Raw genomic sequence first — 23,582 nt, forward strand, 5'->3', positions numbered from 1 at the left:
TCAACCTTGTTCTTAAGGTTTGTTTAAAGGAATAAGAATTTTCCCTTAACTTATGTTTTAAATAAATTAGACCTTTGATTGTGGTTCAAGAGTTTAGTTTTGTAGAAGAGAAATTTGGAAAAAGAAATTCGGAAAATGAAATTCAAGAGTTTAGTGATTATTTTATTTATTTTCATTTTTTGGAATCAAATTATGAGTTCAGGATTTTTCATAATTTTTCTAGAAATGATTTAACTATTTTGAGGCTATAAGAAATTAGTACTCATCAATACGAGTCTGTAGGATTTTTCGGAGAATTATTTGGAGTCCGATGCTATTTTTAGTGAATTTCTGAGATTTGGAGAAATTAGAAAATAGAAAAAATGACGTGGCGCTGACATGGACTGACACGCAGCCACGTGGCATGCAGAGAGTGGCTGGGTGGAGTTGACTAGGCGCTATTTTAAGTGGGAGCACCTGGGTAGTGTAATCTTGGTTGTATTGGATCAATCTTCATGTTTTAATCTTGACTATTAGAGTTTATTAAATCAAGTTTTAATCTTAACCATCCATTTTGGAGCAACCCACTTAGCCAATCTGGATCCCCTTTGACCCGCCCATTAACTCACCGAATTCACCTATTTTGTCTCCCAAAATACCCGTTTTCGACTCATGGATATCCTTTTTAACCCAGTTCGGTTTTCCTCTCTTGTTAGTGCATTTTTAGTGTAATTTGTCCCACATAAGCAATTTACAACTTCTTCCCACCCCCTTATGCCTATAAATAAAGACCTTTGCACCTCATTTTTACTTGCACCATCAAGTAAAGTTAGAGTTACTCACTCCTTGGTTCTTTGGAGTCTTTTTAAGAAGAAACATACGAAAAGAGAAGAAAATTCTCATAATTTAAAAAGTTTTCTTTAGAGAGCTTGCCAAGAAGGAAAAGTCCCTATGAGTGGAGTCTAACTTTGGAGGTCTACAACTGGGTAAGTATTTTATTATTTCTACTTTATTTATTTTTCTTAGACTTTAATATTAGGTTGCATGCTTAGATTAATTAAGTAAAATTTATTTATTAATTAAGCATGCATAGGTTTATTTTGGAGATTTAATTACTTAATTTATTTGGTTAATTAAGCATGATTAGTTGCAACCTTAATTTGGAGATTTAATTAAAGGTTATTAACATGTTAGGCTTAGCATGACCCTATGGTAGAGATTAAGTTGGACTTAAGACATTATTCGAGCTTAATTAATTAGTAGAATATTTTGGAAAAATACTAATTAATTAAATACTTGGATAGTACTTAGGTTTGATTTATTTTAACCTAAATTAATTTGTAGAATTGATTTGAACTAAAGCAATTAGTAAAGTTGTTTGACTTTAACATAAAACTTGAAACTTATAAACCCTAAATAGTAGAGTTTAGTCCACTTAGGGCTATAGTCTTTAGGAACGTGTGACCTAAAAAGATGGGTCATGACGAGATCATTGTTGAACTTAACTTTTAACTAAGTTATCGTATTATCGGATACTAGGAACACCAATTACCGAATGATTTCTTTATAACGTGACAATAAGAAGGATTCAAGACGGATGAGGATGCATAGGTAAGAAGAGCATTGGATTCCAGGTAGGGAGATTTATCCTACATTCCTGACTATGGACTTTGTGTGTGTTTGTGTTTTTAAATTATTATAACATACTATTATTATGATTGGTTTGAGAGTTAAGGTAGCCTTGTCGGTGACCTTAGGTTCAAACCCCTAAACCTTTTAGAATAATTGATCAATACATTATGGAGAGTTTAGCCAAGCCAACACGTGGCTACGTGAGCCACGTGTGCTTGTGCAAAGCGGGGACCCATGATTAATCAGGTGGCAGTGATACAGTATCTCAATTGCGAGTTCATATTTCTGTTTAACATGGCATTCTCACTATGGATGCTATTTCTTTTAATAGCTGGCCGTAGTTGTACCATTGTATATCAACCATCAAGTATGAATGATTTGTTATGAATTTGCATGTATAAAATCATGTTGCTGTATAGCCGAATCATAAATGTTTTGCAAATGATTTCAAAGGAAAGGTTTGAAAAACTTATTTTGATGATTTAAGGATCCGTAAGAAAATGATTTCCACTATGATGTAAACTGAAAAATGTAACTAACTAGAGTCCCCTGAGGGGAAGCTATAATCATATGAGATACTTACCCCCTACATTTGTTTTGTTGTTCCTTGTTTATTGGATGTTTTATATGTACGAAATATGGTAAAGAGACAAACTTGGACGAAGGTTGAGCAGAGCAACATCTTGAGACTTGTGAACTTCATGGATTCAAATGGTGATTTCATTTAATTGTTTTCTCGTGTCAAGTATGTTTTATTGATTTTTCCTCAATTGTTTGGAAATTGTTTTAAGCAATTTACTTTAATTTTACGTTTGCGTAGCTTTGAAACCTTTATTTTGCGTTTGTTATATATTTCGAATTTATTTAATTATTCAAGGTTGCAATGAACTATCATAACCTTGGGGGTTATTTTTATAAAAAAAAATTTATTTTTACTTCACATGTTTTCGTTATTTATTATCTTTGATCCAACTCGTACTATCTAAACAAATGGCTTAACCCGCCTTGGGTATCTTGGGGGATAAATACTTGATTTAGTAGTATTAATACCTTGGGGCATTCAAGGTGGGTGCCACTGTTGTATATCCGAGGTTTAAGGTGTGACACTTGCCCTCTTTGATCTAATTTGCATGGCTGGGCTCAGCCCGCGCAGCTTCATGCACACTTTGGGCTTCTGCGCTGTCTCTGGCCCATTTCTTTTATTGGCCTGCTCTGTTTTGGCAGTTTCTTCCATTTATTGGGCCAATTTTGCAACGGCCCAATATCTTTCCATTCCCGGCCCAATTACTGAAAAGTGCAAAAATCAAGCATGAAAAATGGAATTTGACTTTTTTTCTTCTTTTATTCAGGTAAAATGGGTCAAAGGGGTCTTATGCAACTCTTTAAAATCTGAGTAGTGAATTTTATCAATGGCTATTCTGTAAATTAAATTCGCATAAGAGAAAGCCTAGTGATCGACTTCTCTTCACAAACTCCATGTGAAGTGTTGTTCCATGTAGAAACCCTGTCAAAATTCATTTCTCGTGTATGCACCTTTGCTTTGGATAAAAGTATTAGGATTTCGTTCATCCATGTTTGTTGTACGTGCCTAAATCATACCTAGAGCATGTGTTCCTTGTTGAGACTGGTTTGTACGTGCCTTGTATGTGTTCAAGAAGTCGAGCTGATGTGTCTTGGTAAATTAGTATTGAAAAGGTTGGCACCATAGGATTTTGTTCTTGTTCTTGTTCTATTATCCTCATGGTCTTTTACCCTTCATCTAACAAAGATTGTTTCCTACCCATTTCCATATTATTCCTTTGCAATGTTATTTTTATGAAGTTCAATTATCATTCTTATCCCAAGTCTTGCTTATTTTTCTGCAATCTATCTCCGGTGGATTATTTAAAGTCATTTAATCGTTAAGGCATTTCCAAGAACCTTAGTAAGATCCAAGGGCTATAAAGAACAAAATTTCGGGGAAAGAAATTATTCATTTACAATTTTTCATGCCTCAAACAGCCATTATCCAAATTCTGTTCACTAACAATGCCATGAAGCCAACGGTGCTTCATTTACCACAGTGGTCTTCATCTTCTCATGTCATTACGATAGCAATGAGCACCTGAAATTTCAAGAAGCAAAATCTATATCATGATTTCTTCCCTCGTGCATCTTTTCCTGTGCTCTTGTTGTCAACGACTTCCCTTTCTGTAGTGCTAGCAGAAACAATTTCATGCTTGCTGGTTTCCCCTGTTTTTGAGCTCCCAGCCATTGTTCCTGGGTCGCGACTAACTGAACCGGCTTCCTCATCAAAGTGTTTGCTTCGCTCCGCATCTTCATCTGCAACATCAGCACAATGTTGATCCTCTTCTTTCTCACCCCTGCAGCAAATGTAGAGAATCATTCACAACGATATAAATGCATACATTAGTCTGCTAGCATAACACAGAGAGAGAGAGAGAGCACAACACAAGTGGCAAGCAACAAAAGCTATGAATCACAGCAAAAAATCATAGAAAAAATTACTTACCATGAATAAATAACGAGCCCCATAGAAACACCAGCAAAGGCCACAAAGTACATCCAATCAACCTGAGAGGAGTATTCTTGGCTTAGAAAGGCAATTGCCCATTTTAATATACGTAACTTACAAATGATCGAACTATGATACCAATATATTTAGCCTACAGACCTTCTCATGGTAAGCAAAAATGCGAATTAGGACAGCCCACATGTCTGAGGTCAGCAATGACAGGTTTAACATTGTGGACCCGTTAACCTGCAAGGGATAAACAAAATTCACCACACAATGTTCTATACCATATAATACATGCCAAGATTTAACCTAACAAAACACATTTCTTCAACTGCTGAACAAAGGTGCAGGGCCAACAATCAGAAGCACGCCATTTATAAGCAAGCATAAAGTTTCTAGAAATGTCTTTGTCCTTCGGTGTTAAAAAACACGTATTTTCAAAAATTGTTCTCAGCTGTTGTAATAAAAAATGGGGCAAAATTCTGATGAAAACAATATTCATCAAAGAAATGTCACTTGATCCATACAGAAATAAAGTTATGGTGCTAATTAATTTGTACAAAAGAAGAAAAGAACGAGAGAAAAAAAAATGTGTCCGAAAGACACAGTGCAAGGAGCCCAGGAGTAGGAGAGAGTGAGAGTAACTTGAGAGGTACAAGTTTTACTGAACAAATAGTACATGGAAGAAAGAAAACACATAAATACTATCATAACACCAACTTGTTACTAATCATCCCAGGGGTTCCTTAAACAAATAGGGGGCACACCATCAAACATCAATGGTTAGAAACCTCATATCCATACCTTAAGTATGATTGGGACTAATGAGTAAAACAGGAACATAGCCAATGAAAATCCAACAAAAGGAAGCACCTGAAATTAACATGGACAAAATCATGTCAAAATGGAAGAATAATTGCATTTTAGTCAATATTAATGTTCAAACTTCTACTTATTCATGCAACATAACAAAACCACTGCTTTATGTAATCCAATAAGGTGCAAGAAAAATTTATCAACTATTAGTATTTTCCTCTTGAATAAATTCTGTCATATGTGATTCAATGAGTACTTTTTGGCTGGATTTTTTAAAATATGATTTCAGAAACTATCATATGTGTTTTGGTTTCAAAGGAGGCCTAAGGCCTGAGCAATGGAGTAGGGCGAGAGCTCACTGTGCTTTTGAGGGTAATGCTCTATCACTAGAGCTATGAGCCCCCACATTTATTTATTTATTTTGATCAGTGAGGAAATGCACACTTCTACTTCATATAAACCATTCCTCATTCAATCTCAACTAGTTAATCTTTACTCTATAAGAACATATCAGTTTAAATTGTTCAATTGAAATTTCTAGACACCTTATTCACAATTTTGTAACTCAAGACAGGCATGGGGGGGGGAGGAGAGAGAGAGAGAGAGAGAGAGAGAGAGAACATACAGCCCCAGCTGACCAATGAATGGATTTGAGCTCATTGCGCTCCATTATGCTTCTACAGACAATCATTAAGGGATACAACTTGAAAATAAAATTACACATATAAAACACTGAACAGTACTTTGCGATTGATAACTTCTTTGTATTATGACATTGAAAGCACAAGTTCAATAAATGACGTAAAACAATTCATTTAGAGCTGCAAATATAGATGATGGAATAAAACTTCATATCCATTTTTTTTTTTCCAGCAATAGGATCACTTTAAAAACAAATAACATAATCAAGTAAAAAAAAAACAGAAAAGATCACCACTACACCAAGAAGTCATAATTCCTGTAAGATATTAGCAGCCTAGATCCAAACCCAAAGGATACATTTGGATGGCGCTGACAATAGCACCAAAAAGACCCAGCATGGACATGAGTTCAACTCTGTCAGCATTCTTCACTAGAAACTCCTGCATAGGGAATGAGAACCAAGGATTAATTATGCAAATCTTAAATCAAAGTACCATCTACATGAAGACTTTCCCCATGTTAATCCTTTGTTTACAAGATATCGCATTATGATCTATGATAATGGGATCTATGATAATGGAAATGGGCAGAAGCTGCACCCAAGTTCATAACAAGACATTTTTAGCAATTCCTGCAACCTAGAAAAATTGTACGTTTATTTACCTCACTGACATTAGTAACAGCATACAGTGTAGCACCAGCAATTACTAGTGCATCACCTTTACGGGGGTTGCTCCCTCCTATAAGCCACATGGTGCATATAACATTAGAAAACCACTCAACAAAGACTATGTAGGATATTTTACCAAAAACTAAATTGTAACCATTAAAAAGCTTTAAATCAAGCAAACCAAGATAAGAATGCAGGAAAAAGCTACACTTGACCAGATATATGTTCTTCACCTGCTCGGTCACCCGCATGGGCATCTGAGAAAACAACCATGACAAGGCCAGCAACACAGACCACAACACCGGTTATCTTTCTGAATCTATATTTTGTTTTCAAGAAAACCCAAGTAAGAAGCATGACGGATGGGATAGTCCAACAATCCAGCAGCATTACACTTGTTAAAGATGTGTATTGATAAGCCTTCACCACTACATAACAAATGATATCAGTTATCAGATATGAAATTATTGTAGCAAAAAAAATTAATCTTCAAATTGACAACTATAAAAAATGGCAACTATCCACAGTTTCTCGATCCAATAATGTACTTCTAATTCTATGGTTGCATTGTTACTTGCTGCTTAAATACTGTTGTAGTTTTTCTTTTTTGGTCATGAAATACTGTTGTAGTTAAATGCTTTGTTTTTCAGATATTTCACTACTCATTTCTTCATTTTCTAGTACATTATCCTCTGTCCAGTTGCAGCCATACACGAGTGTCTGGAGCACTTACTGCCACAATATTAATTAAAGACCAGTACAACAATGAAGCATGTTACAGAAAACCTGGAATTCTATAGAAGTAAAAGCACATTGCACTGCACATTTTCCCCAGATTGACACTTCAAACAATTAAGAATATGTAGAAATTAACCAACTTTAAGATTACATAATCACAAAGCAGAGTTTTTTATAGGCATCCATTGTATTAAAAACCAACCAAAAGGAAGGTAAGCCTCAAAGATAGGAAACAAATTAACTTTAATGATTTACATTTAAAAAGTACATTTTCCAATGTACGAACAAGTTATCAAGATTCCACAAATAGAAAAATACCAGTCCAAATAAAATGTAATAAAACAAAAACATAAATTCAGTCAGGAGAATAAAAAGACATTTTAAAAATTACAAAGGTAGACACAGACCTAAAAAATTGGCCTCCACATCTACCATTCCAAGAAGTACATAGTAATACCATTTAGCCTGCAGAAATTCAAAAAGGCGATAAACAACACGTCTTTTGACATTTATTATAAGAACAGGTGGCCGGTGAAATTCATAATTTTGCAACTGAATTAATGTTTATGGTTCATCTATCAAGTCTTTTGAGCAAAATAAATTAGTTAATACTACCAAAAACCATGGTTTGCTTAATTACAAATGCAAAATTCCACAATCACTAATTCTAACAAATACCCGTTAAAGGGGTCACACTTACAGGGTCTTCTGGGCAGTAATATAGTTTCAGCTTTGTAAAACCTTCTTCCCTTTGGAGGTGTTTTGGACTCTTATACTATTCTAAAACACCTTGCCTATATACTAAACCAACTCTGCATGTCATCCTGACAGGTATCCTGTAATTCTGTTGCTCAACAACAATGCTACTATATAATAAACTTCAGAATATGAAAACTTAGTTAGATATAGGTGTCTCAAATAAAGTTCTATTTGTATCCATTCAACTACATAGAGAGAAAACGCAGTAATATAGAGGCATAAAGAACAACCTTAAGGGGTTTCCTCCGGTAAAGCATGATACTTCCATAGACAATTGCTAAGAGCACATAGTTCAGAAAAGACTGCGAAGTAGGTGCATTTATTCCTACAAAAACCATCAAATAAATGATTAAATCAGAATCCTTTTCAAAACACCTTAAATTTATGAACAAGGAATACAAGAAACTCCCATAAAAAGAAAGAAAAACAGAAAAAAGGAATACAAGAAACAATTTAGTGAGAAGAAGACCACATGATACATTTGATATCACAATAAGAAGAGTTTCATCAGAATTTGAAAAGAGGACCATAGACTTAGCCTTCTCATATTGTGGTCAACAAAACAAGAGCTATTTGGCGAACATATAAATAGTTAATAATCGCCAAACAATATAGCGTTGGACTCTAAAAGTGGAGCTCACATATATATGCTTCTTTTGAACTGAGCTGACAAGTATATACTTATACTTCAATCCAACAAAACTCAATTATAATAATCAGCTTCCAGATATTAAATTTCAAAAAGCCAAATTTGTAGCCAACATAATCGCCAGTCCAATTGAATATATCAAATAAAATGTAACAAGTATCCAATAAAATAAATGTTTACTCTGCAATCAATTACTGATCATATCATTGTTTGCCCTCATTGCACACCCAACTACTTAATTCCCATTAATTGAAATATACAATAATATATTGCAATCATTCACAAACACACTTACATCTATAGACAGTCACAGTACAAAAAGAAGCAAAAAAACACAAGGGCAATGGAACCTTTTTTGGCTAACTCAGAGGATGAAAAGCCTGTGGAAGTGATCAAAAGCGAGAGAAACTGGCCCAACCCAAGACCCACCAATGTCTTCTTTATCCAAAATTCTTTGAACCTTGTCATACTCACCAAAAAAGACCGAGAAGGATCCAAAATTTAAAGGTTTTGTAAGAACCCAATACGGTGAAAAGCTAAAAAAATCAAATACCCAGTTGCAGAAACTCCACTCCTGAGTGTTTGTGACGTTCAAAGGGCCAGAATTTTCTTAAATATCAAACACCCAACAGAAGTTTCTGTTTGCGTATGACTCAAGAACTCAAAGGCCCTGAGAAGATGTTTGAAGAAATATGATAACAAAGTGACTGTGAAACCGAGGTTTTATCTGAAAGGACTGAAACCCAAAAGTGAACCAACGGCTCAGCTGAGTTCCCAGATTCTACATGACACTGTCACAGTGCGTTTCCAGCCGTTCAATTTTGGAGAATGTCTGGCATATTTGATTCGTAAATTCTTTCTCCTCATTTCCTTTCGTCTCGCTACTTCTCCTTATGCCCACATTTATTAACATAATATGTGAAAGAAAAGGAAAGGTAGGGAAAAAGAATTAGAGTGGGAAGGAGTTGTTCTCATAAAATATTTATTAACCATCTAGAATTATAATGAAAATAGAGTTTAACTCTTACTTCTATAATTAATAATCAGAATCCAAATCTAATTTATTTTATTTACTAAAATAATAAAAACATTTTTTATTTTTGCTGAACCTGCTCTTTTTTAGATAAATAAAATGACTTATAACATCCATATGATACAAGTATACAACAAAGCCTTAAATCTCTTAAAGAATGGTTTTTTTTTTTTTTTTCGGTCTATAAAGAATAGTTTTTTCTTTCTTTAGCTAACCAATAAGTCACTGATTTAGGATCTGTTTGACACTATTTCTTAAAAATACTTTTATTTAATAACGTTTTTACTGGAAGTGCTTCTGTTGAGAAGCACAAACAAATTTTTATAAAAATTTTAAGTGGTTTATGCAAAAGTATTTGAAAGTAATTCCTAAATAAGTGTTTCTAAAAAAACTCCTTAACCCAAAAGCGTTTTTGATAATTCTAAAAGTACTGTTAAACGAACCCATAGCTACATTATGGATATTATATAATAAAAAATATTCAAAGTGACTCAAAAACTGTTTGTTGACTTTAAAAAAAAAAAATTAATAAAACTCAAAAGCCGCTTGATAAAGCATACTATTTCTTTTTTTGGTACAAATAAAGCAATACTATTTCTAAAAGCATATTTACCACTTCTAAAAGTCAAATATACCTTTCTCATAATTTCTGGTTGTAAGTCTGATGCATTATAATTGTTTCGTCGCATGTAAATGTGCATTATAATACTTTGCTTGACATCAATAATAGTGATCAATATTTATATAATAGTATGCATTATGTAAGCTGTGGGGTCCCAATAAACTAGACGATCGGTGAGGATTGGAGCAAAAGCTGCATGAATCTTTTGACCCAGAAGATGCGGTGGGTCTCTGATTGTGTTCGATAGTGGGGCATAAAGCAAAAGTTGGCTTTCCAATTTTGAAAACGTAAGGGATAAGAAAAGACACAAACCCCCTTTTTATGCTATGGAGTTGGTTGTGACATGATTAAATGGTATGCTATATGCTACATATAGTAGAATTGATAAAAAAAACTTACTATAATGACATAACTAAATTTAGCATTTGCTATACTATTATTAAATTTTTCACTATACATAAAAAAAAGTTTAGCAATTGCTATTGAAGAACTCAAGAAAAAAGTTGACCTACCATTTGAAAAATATGGGTAAAGAAAGAATAAAAAACCAAGTGAAACAAAGTGATTGGTTGAAAAAGTGTTGGGTTCCACGAGTAGAGAGAGAGGAAAGAATATTCACATGGATGGAAAAGGTTGCAGCAAAAGGCATGAGGATAGGCAGCTATCATGGGTTGATTAGCCATATATTCAAATTTTACAATTCCTAAATTTGACTTTTGATATAAAAATATAAAAATATTAATTTGGGTATTAAAATAATAATATTTAAATATATTTAATATTGGGCTCATATAAAAAATCTCATTAAAATATTTACAATAATATAATTATTAAAATAATTTAATATATTAAATTTAATTTATAAGGATATATATGAATATATTAAAAATATAAACATACCAACATATAACTATAGTTTTTGTGCCATCGGAGCAAAAAGCATAAAAGCTATTGCTAAATGCTAAAAGTCATGCTAAATATAGCATATTGCATAGCATATAGCAAAAAGCCATTGTACATGCTCTAAAGAAGAGTTGTCTGCCCACGATGAGTTGGTAGGGATGACAATTCTTTATTGGGAAAAATTTACAAACATGACACATACTTTGATAGTTGTTTCATTTCAGGACATTAATTTTTATTCGTGTTAATGAATGACACATACTTTTATTTTGTGTCAATTAAGGACCCTGTTTTATCTCAACTTTAGCCCGACATTGGACCCATCAAAATTATATTTGGTTTAAACCTATACATCTCCTCTTTACAACCATATAAAGATCACTAAAATCGGACATTTACAATTCCAGATAATTGGCTCAAAAGTAGGGTATCTGAAACTGTCCAATCGGACCTCTGGGAAAAAATTTGGAAAATCGGATAGTTTCAGGTGCCCTACTTTGGGGCCTATTATCTGGAGTTGTAGAGATTGGATTTGGGTGATTTTTATATGATTGTAAAGAGAAAATGCATATCTTTAAACCCAATATAATTTTTCTGAGTTTGGTGGAGTTTTGATGAGTCCAACATCGGGCCAAAGTTGAGATAAAAACTGAAAGAAAAAAAAAAACATGGTTCTTAATTGACACAAAATGAAAGTATGTGTCATTCATTAACATAAAGCAAAATTAATGTCCTGAAATGAAACAACCATCAAAATATGTGTCATGTTTGTAAATTTTTACCTTCTTTATTTTTAATGAATACTACTATTCTCATTATTCATCTCTATTTTCTCAACCATTTTATTTTTTTACCCCCACCAAATCTTAAAGAAATATTCCTTATACTCTTCCCACCCATCTCATAAACTCAATATACCTAAAATACCCTTAATCCATAAAGTCCATGATATTTTTGTTTGAACTTTGAACTACAATCACCATTTCGGTAGTTGCATATCTCTACAACTCCTAGGTTGCTATTTGTCATCCTAAACATTCAATGAACCATCACCATCTTCATATCTCTTCAACAACAAAACATCTTGTACGACTAAAGAATACCACACTCCACAACCTTCACTCACATATTAATTATACCATCAAATTATGTTGATTGAGAGCCAAGATTTCCGTTCATAAGGGTAAAGTTACCAAAATATTTTTGATGGACCGAACTTCATTTAATGGACCTTTTAAATACAACTCTTACTTTTTTAAATCTAACCTTGCTAAGAGTTGGTTGGTACGTGATTATTTGATGAAGACTAAAATAAAAATAAAAATAAATGTAAAAAACTAAAGTGCAAAAATAAATACAATAGAGAAAAGTGTAGAAATTTAGACAATGACAAAAACCAAGGTCTTAGATTCCACACCAGACAACCTAGAGCATTTATCTAACAACAAAGACAATTAAAGAATTTGTAGGGTCTATGTCTAGGTTTTTTTTTAATTATTTTATTTTTAATCTTTTTTAAGGGTAAACTTGGAATTAAAGAATTTGTAAGGTCTTTTTGAATGGTTATGGGACGTGTGAAGACCATTTTGGCCCTGAGAAAAGGTCACGTGCACTGCACATGATAATTTTTTTACGAAAAGTCAAACGAAATACAACAGAAGGACAACATTGATAAGAGGTAGTAAAGATGGATGACCATATTAAGTAAAAATGTACTTTAAGGACCAAATTAATATTTAGGTGAAAGTTAAAAGACCATTTATGATAAAAAGTTTTTTTTTTTTTTTGTTAAAATTAATAATTGCTCATTTGCATGTGTTTTTGGATCTCAAACCCAAGAAAATGGATTTGAGTAAGAATTTAAACTCTTATATGATTTTAATATGAATGGCAATCTAAAATTGGACTTGGACCTAAGCCTAATTTTTTGGTTCTTGTTTTGTTTTTTCAAGTTTGTGCAATTAGTCATTCAAAACATTTGACACTTCTTTTTGACAAGTCAGCCACTTCAGCAAGTAGGCTCATCGGAGAGGACACAGCCACTTCAAGTATTTCTTGGCCCAATTAGCGTTAAGCCCAATTTAGAAGAAGCCATGAGGCCCATTTAAGCTTACTCCCATTAGTACAAAAAAGGAAAATGCTTTTTTCATTTCCATTTAGTGGTTATCCACCAAATAATCCACCAATGTTCAGCAGATAACTATCGAAATCATAAATATTTCGGCAGATAATTGTCGAATGACCCAAAGAATAAAATTAAAATTTTTTGTTTTAAAGGTAAAATTGGAATTTTGAAATAAAGTGATCAACTCAGCAATTTAGGGTGGTCGAAATAGAACTGGCCAAAAGGAATAGGCCTCACCAAAAAGCTCAAGACCCGAAGCCCACTCGAAACCTACCCGGCCCATTGGGCCCAAAGCCTAATCTGGCCCGAAATTTGGGCCGGGCCGGCCCACCTCGAAAGTCCCTTGGGCTGGGCTTAGGGCATCTTCTTCAAGCCCACGGCCCGCCCGAAGCTCGGCCCAATTAGGCTCGCCCGAAGCCCGCCCTAAAGCCTGTTTACACACATATATATCTTCAATGAAAAAAATATAAGATTTTGGCTACGTTTTGATTCAAACATAAAACCTCACATAACTAACTTCAACTCTCAACCAACTAAGCTGACTAGTTTATTTGTCTAGTTTGTGAATCATAACATATTTAATAGGTTTTTCATTTGTTTACTCCAATAAATTAGGTTTTATATAATTTGTATAATATATTAATAATTTAATATATAAGGAATCTCAAGTTTTGTATTAAATATTTAAATAAATTATTTGGGCTTTGGTATGGAGTTTGGTGAGTGTTTGGGGTTTAGAGTTTTATTGCATATGTTTTATAAACATATGATGCAATTGTGTTTCTAACAATCCAAACCGTTTATTTTTTAGTTATTCACTAAAAGATTATCCCTGCAAAAAATTAACTCAATCAGATATGTAGAAGTTAGGTAAAGGTGGTCCAACTTATGAACGATCGTGGTTTTTCTAATGATAATCGAACAGGTAGATAAATTCCAATTTGGCCGATTTTTTTGTAAGGATGATTTTTGACTATGAATATAAAAAATGAACGACTCAGATTGTTGATATCACGTTGTGGTCTTCAAAATTATGGAAACGACAAGGTTTCAACGGGAAAGTTATTAGAATTATACTCTTCAAGTGTATTTATATGTAGAAGCTCACATCTCAATCGTGTTTTCAACGATCCAAATCGTTTATGTTTTAGTTCCCCACTTAAAGATAATCTATGCAAAAAAATTAGCTCAATCGGAGATGTAAAAGTGAGGTAACAATGGTCGAATTTATGAACGATCGTAGTTTAATAACTTTAATTATAGTTGTATTATAAAAGTTGTATATACACATATACATTTATGTTTTATTATTGTTGTAATTTTGTATATAATTTTAAAATTTTATTATTTATGGTATTACACTATTACTAACATAAGAGTATTATATAATAACTTAATAAATATATTAATAATTTATTAGAGTAAACAAACGAAAAAGTTATTAAATATATTATTATTCACAAATTAGACAAATAAACTAGCCAGTTCAGTTGATTGAGAGTTGAAACTTGTTACATAATGTCTTATGTTCGAATCACAACATATCCAAAATCTTATATTTTTTTATTGAAGATATATATGTGTGTATATAGGCTTTGGGCCCATTTTAAACTGCCCGTTCAGACCTAGCCCGGCCCTCCAGGCCCGCAAGCCTCGAGCCCAACAGGTAGGCCTTAGGTGAAACCGAAAGATTTAGGCCAGCCCGGCCCATTGCTGACCCGCAAAAAGGAAATCAGAAAGACAGGGGTTTGCGTACTTGCGTGTATAAATATGCCTATGATCTTCGCAAACAATTAGAATATCAAACAACTCTTGCAGTTTCAATAATTCTTCAGGAGAGGGATAAGGAAACGATGTCGTATCTGCTACCACACCTTCACTCTGGATGGGCCGTGGATCAGGCGATCCTCGCTGAGGAGGAGCGTCTCGTCCTCATCCGATTCGGCCATGACTGGGATGAGACCTGTATGCAGGTTTGAACGGAAAACCCCCAATTTTCCCTTTCTTTTCCTGTGTTTTTATTTTTTATATTTGATGAAAAAGTCATTCAGTTATTTATTTAGCGAAACCCTAATTTTGAGGGGAGACTAGTATGTGGGTCGCGTAGTAAGGGTTTTATTACATCATATATATATATATATATTTGTATGTGTATATGAACTCTTTGAAGTCATGGTGTAAATTCTTGAACTTTGCAGTACAGATTGAGGTACTTGGGACTTATAAGGGAATTGGGGCCAACATCTAAACAAAATAAAAGTTGCAAGACTAATTTGGCTAAATTTTACTAAGGAAGAAGCAGTCTTTGATTTTCGCTGATCTCAAATTTTGGTCGTACAAAGCCAAATTATTAGGTAATTTGGTATTGTTATATCTTGGAAGAGATTTGGAGTCATAACTCAGAACCCAATTTATTGTATCGGAGGCTGAGGCTGAGGATCTGTGTTTGTGTGTGTGCGTGTGTGTTTTTTTTTTTTTTTTTTCTTTTTTACAGGGTCAGTTGGATATGGAATTATTGGAATAACGTTTGTTTTAATAATATTCTTTATTTCATGTACCCTAGAGGGACATAAGCACTGTCCTGTCCCTGTTGTGGTCCTTAACTTTCTAATTCTTTTTATCGCTGTTTTGTTTTGGTTATGCATGTCTATATGGACTTTATTTTTTTGTTAACCTTGATTTGAATGCTGGTTAATTTCTGGATTGTTTGTTTTTTAGATGGATGAAGTGCTAGCTGGTGTTGCCGAGACACTGAAAAACTTTGCTGTGATTTACCTCGTGGACATCACGGAGGTACCTGATTTCAACACAATGTATGAACTGTATGACCCATCCACAATCATGTTCTTCTTCAGAAACAAACACATTATGATTGACCTTGGCACTGGGAACAACAACAAGATCAACTGGGCTCTCAAGGACAAGCAAGAGTTCATTGACATCGTCGAGACAGTGTACCGTGGGGCAAGGAAGGGACGTGGTCTGGTGATTGCTCCCAAGGATTACTCCACCAAGTACCGCTACTAAGCCGGCTTGACATGTAATCATTCATTTCAGACTTTGTAAGACAAACATTTAAAACCCTACTTTGGTCATGGACTTAATTTTTCTAGGTTTTAGATTTTAATGTACTGGAAATCTTTTGGTTTGGATGGAGTTCCATCAAGTGTTTATAGGTGATTTGTGGACAGAACATGAGTATTTCACAGGTAGGGAAAACAACGTTTCTAAATGTTGTCTTTGCAGACTGTATCTAATGCTTTCTTATGCAGTGTGTGTAATACTGTAAGTGTTTCTTAATAATATTATTATGTTAATAATTGCTTGCATGCAGCATTGTTGTTGGATCTTTTTTGTTGCTCTCTGTCTAGATGTTATTAAGATCTTGCATTTCCATAAGATTTTTTAAAATTTTTACTTTAAAAGAAGTAACCATAACAAGCATCTTAGGTCAACTGTTCTGATCTTATTAAAAACAAAAAACAAAAAAAGTCAATTGTTCTGCAGTTCTGGTGCTTTGAGTCTGGTATTTAGAGAGTTGGGAATGACCAGAGTATTACTTTTTGAAAGGATAACTAGTTGGATCATGAGCCTTTACTTTCTAAAGTCTGTTCTATTGATGACCATACTTGGAATAACAGAGATGCGGATTATTTACTTGATGATTGGTGTAAACCTGGAAAAGTTGAGAAATGACCTCCTTGAAGATATTCTGAAAAAAATTATCTGTTTGCTTGCTAATATTCTTTGAGAAATTATTTTGGATAATCGATATACTATCATGTGATATAATCAGTCTATGTGTTATAATATGAGCGAATGTTTTTAATATTATACCCTACAAGTATAAATACATTGTCCAATAATACTTTTATACGTTGGATTGGTTATACCACGTAGCGGTATATCAGTTATACCCAATAATTTTTTCGTATTCTTAAATATGGTTTAGATAAAGCCATTTGGAGGAATTTTTTTACAATTCAGCGCAAGAACCTTCTACCAACTTTATTTGAGGATGGCAGATCTAGAGTTTGTTTGGGTCTTCATTTGGAAAATTTGGTATCCATTCCAAAAAAAAAAAAACATGGATTTATTTTTTAAATATGAGATTTTAAATCCAGTTTTTAAAATATGAAAACTTGTTTGGTATGAAACTTAAAAATTGTTTTTAAATTTTTAAATTTTTAAATTTTTGAAAATTTATTTGGTTGATATTTTTGAAAATGATATATATATTTTTTGAATAAGCTAATTGTATTAGGATTTAGGCTTAGTTTGGGATTGCTATGAGAAAAAACAGCTGTGAAGTAAAGCAGTTGAGTGTTTGGTAAATTATATTTTCAAAAGTGCTGTGAGTACAAAAAGCAGTATGAAGGTGTTTGGTAAATTGTAATGTAAAACTGCTGTGATTATTTATAATTACTAAAATGAGGGTATTATGGGTAAAATAAAATTTTCATTGTTGCTGTGATTCACTGCAGCTTTCAAAAGCACATACAAACTTGCTTTCTATTTTTGCTGTGGGGAGTTGAGAATTGTGGGGCAAAACACTTTTTCATTTTTTTACCAAACACCAAACCTGCTGTGGGTGATTGAGAATTGTCATCCACAGCAGCTTTTAGGTCCTCCACAACAATCCCAAACGGGGCCTTAGACTTAGAGGTTGGACCCAAGACTTGATACCCGAGATTTGAGAACCGAGACTTGAGACCCGAGATTAAAATGTTTATAATAAAATTGTAAAGTGCTCAGAGTTGTCATTTTGTGCTCTGTACATTCAAAGTTCAAACTACTACATTAAACTGTCACTTGGATGTGATCACCTACTATATGCATCTTTAAGCCATAAATCTCAATACCTATGCAAATGGGGAAGTAAAGAATAATTAACCTCTTATTAATTACTGCATAACATATAAAAGCCAATTAATAGTTGCAAGATCCCCTTATACACCCAATCAAAACCTCATTCTTATACTCAAGTGAAGGTAACACAACAAGCTTGTCGCACAAAGAAACACTTAGAAAATTAATGATGTGCATTGGCCAATTCAAACTCATAAAAAGTACATGATCAATATCTATAACTTAATATCTAAGAATCAAGCAGGTGCTAAATTTCATCCAATTGGTCTCCTATATATATATATATATATATATAAAGCAAAAAAGCAAAAGACTGCAAATAGGTAGATTCAGCAAAAGGTCAACAAGTTATAGCTACTGTTTCTACAACTTTGATAACAAATCCAACCGTTCTAAAATTACACTTAGTATATAACAAATACTTTGTCACTTAAAACCTGTATGAATTGTCATGTCATCTAAAACTTCACAGTTTCACAGTAGTTTAACAGATACTTTGTCACTTTCATCTCATCATGTCTTCTCTTAAATTGTCTTACACAGATAGTCTTGACGTTTGACATAAAACCTGTAGGCCTCCACTCTGGAAGAACTGAAGAAGAGTACACCAAAAATAAGAACTTACAAGCCGGCCAACTTGGTGCAGTGAAATAGAGATACAAAAATTAACGCCAAAAATAAAAAGATTAATGACAAAGAAAAAAAAAAAAAATGTCCATCACTACTCGACGGGGGGCCAAAGAAAATTAGAAAAAGGTACGGACACGAAAAATGCAACAAACAAAATGCATTATTGTCACATCCCGGACCTGGGGGTAAATGTTTTAGCATTTCCTTAAATTCAGGATGTGATATGGGCCATGTGTTGCCATTGTGACCAATAAAATAGATAACAAAATGTAAGTTTTCTTATACTAAACCACTCAGACTAACTACAAGATTTGATTTCAAAAGCGTAACTAATTAATACAATATATAATTATAAAACACTCTTACATTAAGAAAAAACTAACACAATTTCCAAGTATAACTCTAACTCTAATTTCCTTCCACGTGTCCAACATTTTAGTTTTCGGGATCATAACCGGCAAAATCTATTTAGGGGTGAGCTCAACCATGGCTCAGTAGGGACAAAGAATTTCATAAATAAATAACCAAACTAAATTAAGTGATACACAACATGTTATCATATAATAAATTAAATGATAATGCATGAATGCAATGTTGACTCCATCTCTATTCCCGTTAATTCATATAATAGAACAAACAGGCATGCACATCTCATACCATGCATCTCATATTTGATGCAATTTGAGGATGGTAAATGAAATTTTGCTGACTGGTGTATAATGTTAACGGGCTACAATAATCATGGTTATGATTTGAGATTTGGACGAATTCAAGGATATTTGATGGTTTAAGTACTTGATTTATAGATTTCTGCTAGGTGTTGAAGTGAAGTACAACAGTTTTGATGATTAGAGACTTTGAAGTATTCTGACTTTGGAGATACGAAACATGCATGTATGGAGTTGTGAAAGAAAAATATGTTTGGGAGTTATTTAGAATTAAGCTGAACTCGAGGACATTTGAGAAATGAAAATGGTGACATTGCATTGAGAAGATCTGATTGACTTGATTAAGACATTCATATTGTTTTAGGCTCGATCAGTGGAGACCGATTTGTGAAAGTTGTTAAGGTGAATGTTATATTTGAGGAATTTAGACAATAAAGACTGGTGATGGAACTTCTAGACTTGGAGATGTATGAAAGTTGATGAAATGAGTAACATACCAAGGCAATGAATTTATATGTTACTGATGGGTTGGGAGAATTGTGGATCTAGATATAGAGTACTTGATAATTTATAAGCGTTATCATAGTGACTACTACTAGAGATGGATTGTATAATGTAAGAAGGAGATCATGCCAGAGATATTTAATTTTTGGGAGATTTAAATGTTGAGAAATTTGGGTTGGAAGAACTCTTGCGAGATTATAGATCTTTTAAGCTTTTTGCAACATAGTGAAAGTGAGATTAGTGATTTAATTGATGCTAGTGTGTACCCTACATCAGAGTGACAAATTTTCTTTTAGTCGTGAAGAGTTGATTAGATATTTAAGTGATTGAATTTGTGACGAATCTTGAGGATTGGTTTTCCCTTTAAGTTTGTGATACTAAGTTACTATAAAGAATTGATTTGAGAGAATTTTCGGATCTTGTGAAGCAAAGTTATAGATTCCTTAAGTTTGATGGTGTATGTGGATGTGCTTCAAACATGGAAATGATTGAGAGAGATAATCTTTTGCACTTGGAGGTTTTAGTATAGAATTAAGATGAGTTGTGATTGATAAGTTGAAATTGTACGTAGCTATTGAGTGTTATCGATTTCTTGATAAGTTTCTAATTAACACCAATGGGATTAGAAGGAAAGAGATGTAAGTGTTTATGGTGCTGTCTAATTTTGGAGATATTTGAATTCTGAAATGTGAAGGTCATTTTGGATATAAGTTATTGGTGATCTATTTGTGGATTCAATTTAAACAGTCCTAGGAGACAATAAGGTGTGAAATCTCAATCGGATCTCGATGATTGAAGTATTATTTGAGGTTATGAATTTTATTATTTGAAGATGATAGAAGTGATTACCTTATCATTGGTGAGCTTGATAGAAGTAGTCGTTGCTTGATGATTAAGATTTTTAAAATCTCAAGGACGAGATTTCTTTTAAGGGTTTGAAATGTGAATCATAGACGAACGAGAATTTATTGAGATTTATGATTTGATTCTAGTCTAGATGGATAGAGCTTGAGTGTACGAACACATCTGATTGGAGAAAACGAAACGCAACTTGAAGCTACAATGGATAAATTATGGACGACCATGTCAGTTAGATCTAACATGTTCTCGATTGGAGAGAACTTGAATTGGACGAACAATTATCATTCGAGACAAGACTCGTGCATGTTGATAGAATTTTAGCCACCTGCAAAACAGAGGTTAAAACACTACATATACTCTCAATAGAACAAGGCTATTATTAGTATAGCAAAGGTAAATACGAGGTCATTCCTACAAGGACTGAAATCAATTGAAAAGATGCTCCAAGTACTGAACTTGTAAAACAAGAAAATTTTGAATTACGTTTTGAGATTATTTAAGAATTGAATGTATAACACCCCGATCCTAGGGCCCAAAAATACACTGAAACTTTGTCTTTTAAACCTCTTTTCAAAGAATGAGCTATGCACTTATCATAATAATTAAATACATTTGGTAAATAAGAGTGTGAGCCCAAAACATTTATGTAAAATTTACTGTATAAAATCAGATAAATCAAATTAAAGTGGGTCCCACTGCCTCGTCTTCTCCTCACTGCCTCCTCAGCCTGCTTAACCTGCAAAACACTAACAACCACACTGCACAATACACATAGTACACCGGGTCATTTAAACAAACAACCCGGTAAGCTCACTAGAGCTCGTATAAGTGAAGTGACATAATAATAATCGTACTCTGACAAATCAACTGCATAATCATAAACCATTAACCTCAACCTCAATCATTCACATCCTAATTAATATCCTCAATGCATAGACACCATCATTTCCGTCCTCACGATTCAAGCTTAGATTTCACTAAGTCCTAGTAAACAAATGCAATACAAGCAACCTTCACACACTTCGTTTCTTGGAAATCCTCCAGCTTTACAACTACTTTCAAAAATCTCCTTTCAAAACCATTTTAAATCCCCTTAACCGTAAGTCAAGCTCTGAACTGAATTTATCCTTGGAAACTGATATCTCAGAAACACTTATTCTTAAAACTCACATCATCCTCGTACCTGTACTGTAGACAATGTCCTGGCCACAATCCCGCGCTCGAGCAGGCTCAAATCCTAGCCACAATCTCGTACGGATGACCCTTCCGCACGAGCAGGCTCGTATCCTGGCCACAATCCCGTACGGAGGGGTCACTCCGTACGAGCAGGCTCGTATCCTAGCCACAATCTCATACGGAGGGGTCTCTCCGTACGAGCAGGCTCGTATCCTAGCCACAATCTCATACGGAGGGGTCTCTCCGTACGAGCAGGCTCGTATCCTAGCCACAATCTCATACGGAGGGGTCTCTCCGTACGAGCAGGCTCGTATCCTAGCCACAATCTCATACGGAGGGGTCTCTCCGTATGAGCAGGCTCGTCCAATCCGTACTCGCATTTCCAACTCACAACATTTTTTCCAAAATTTCTCTGAACTCTGCCGAATCCTTCCGAATTTGATCCCCGCGTATAAACCATCACTTGTCTGTCACTCGAAACATACTGACTTTTCCTCAATAATTAGTTTGATCATTTGTATATAATAACTGCCTAATCATCAATCATTAACCTCGACTATAAATAATCCTTCTCTAATTTGGTGACTCTCCTCTAAGCAACGCTATAATTCCCAATTAATTCCTTCGCCTCAAATCCTCGTCAATTCATTCTCATGATCCAAATCCTACCTTTAGTCTTCCTAACATAAAGCAACAATCACACAAAACAAACCATTCAATAACAGTACTCTACATTACAATCCAATAAGCATCATTCACAGTTCCACTGCTCAGATACCAAATCCGGCAGCATAACGGCATCGGGAATGAGATTTCCGAGCCTATGTACCTGTTAAGACCAGACAACCAACCATATACAATAGATTCTTCAACTAGCTATTAAACAACCGTAACGATCGGCCAACCACCATACACGGTGGCTGCCCGGCCATAAGCAGCACACAAAATAACCCCAAATAGTCACCGAATCTAAAATTAAGCTACTAGGACCCTAGGGAAGTGGAAAATACGAAGAAAACCATCCAACCCGCCGCCACCCGTTGGTGGCAGCGGCGGCACAATCTAAAATCAATAATTTCCTAGAGTTTTCAATTCCAAATAACAATTTTAGGTTATTAGGGTTGAGAATTGTCTAAAAACCATCCATTATCAATTTCCAAAATCGAAATCAAAGAGAACCCGAAATGGGTTCAAACCCCTAAAATCCAACTTCACAAATTTCACAAAATTAACAATCAACACCTTAGGGGAAAGAATACTCGTACCTAGAGGGTCATTTTTGACAACTGGACCGACGGCCAACAGTCGTCGGAAACGCCAGAATCGACGGCGGAAGTCGCCGGCCTTCCCGGCCTTCTCAGCGTCGATTCGTCTTCGAGAGGCGTCGGATGGACGATCGGAGCACACCACTATGCTAGACTCGACGAGGGGAAGCTTTCTGGGCTGGTGCTAGGCCGCGAAGACGCCGGAAACGGCGAGTCAACGCCGGAACTCCAATCGGCGAAGTCTGGGTTCTCGGGTTCTGAGATGTTTCTGGACTGCGCCGACACCAGGGGGAGGAAGAGGGAGGGACGGCGACAAGATCTGGGCCAGTCCCGTCGCCACCCACTGCCGGACGCGCCGCCACGCGCCGGTGGCAGGCGCGGCAAGGTGAGAGGGCCAGAGAGAGAACAGACGCGAGGGAGAGAGAGAATGTCCGAGAGAGTCCCCCAGAAAAAACTGAGTTTTGGGTTTTAAAACCCCTTTTGCAAAAATTACAAGTTTGCCCTTTACTTCAAATGCCCGTAA

General features: G+C 34.6%; 2 protein-coding genes across 2 annotated transcripts; one reads left to right on the plus strand and one right to left on the minus strand.

Moving 5' to 3' along the window:
• Positions 1–3,564: 3,564 nt before the first annotated feature.
• On the minus strand, positions 3,565–9,252 carry LOC147292904 (uncharacterized). The gene is made up of 11 exons (XM_086231416.1): positions 8,754–9,252; positions 7,985–8,079; positions 7,403–7,460; positions 6,491–6,685; positions 6,251–6,327; positions 5,945–6,027; positions 5,571–5,622; positions 4,934–5,002; positions 4,286–4,372; positions 4,124–4,185; positions 3,565–3,974 (listed from the first exon to the last, which is right to left on the minus strand). The coding sequence occupies exons 1-11, from the start codon at positions 8,869–8,871 to the stop codon at positions 3,743–3,745; spliced, it is 1,128 nt and encodes a 375-aa protein (XP_086087542.1). The 5' UTR covers positions 8,872–9,252; the 3' UTR covers positions 3,565–3,742.
• Positions 9,253–14,872: 5,620 nt separating this feature from the next.
• LOC147292905 (thioredoxin-like protein YLS8) lies at positions 14,873–16,419 on the plus strand. Its single transcript, XM_086232614.1, has 2 exons — positions 14,873–15,059; positions 15,805–16,419. Exons 1-2 carry the CDS (start codon positions 14,940–14,942, stop codon positions 16,111–16,113), a joined length of 429 nt encoding a protein of 142 aa, XP_086088740.1. The 5' UTR covers positions 14,873–14,939; the 3' UTR covers positions 16,114–16,419.
• The last annotated feature ends 7,163 nt before the right edge of the window (positions 16,420–23,582 follow it).

The sequence above is a fragment of the Dryas octopetala genome, chromosome 2 (genome assembly GCF_963921425.1).
Source record: "Dryas octopetala chromosome 2, drDryOcto1.1, whole genome shotgun sequence".
In the NCBI taxonomy this organism is placed as follows: Eukaryota; Viridiplantae; Streptophyta; class Magnoliopsida; order Rosales; family Rosaceae; genus Dryas; species Dryas octopetala.

Excerpts from the sequence above, each read along its gene's own strand:
- LOC147292904 (XM_086231416.1), bottom strand. The coding sequence starts at position 8,871 with ATGACAAGGTTCAAAGAATTTTGGATAAAGAAGACATTGGTGGGTCTT. Across the intron at positions 6,328-6,490 it reads CCATGCGGGTGACCGAGCAG|GAGGGAGCAACCCCCGTAAA; the intron begins GTGAAGAACATA and ends TGTGGCTTATAG. Across the intron at positions 4,186-4,285 it reads TTTTTGCTTACCATGAGAAG|GTTGATTGGATGTACTTTGT; the intron begins GTCTGTAGGCTA and ends TACTCCTCTCAG.
- LOC147292905 (XM_086232614.1), top strand. The coding sequence starts at position 14,940 with ATGTCGTATCTGCTACCACACCTTCACTCTGGATGGGCCGTGGATCAG. Across the intron at positions 15,060-15,804 it reads GGGATGAGACCTGTATGCAG|ATGGATGAAGTGCTAGCTGG; the intron begins GTTTGAACGGAA and ends TTTGTTTTTTAG.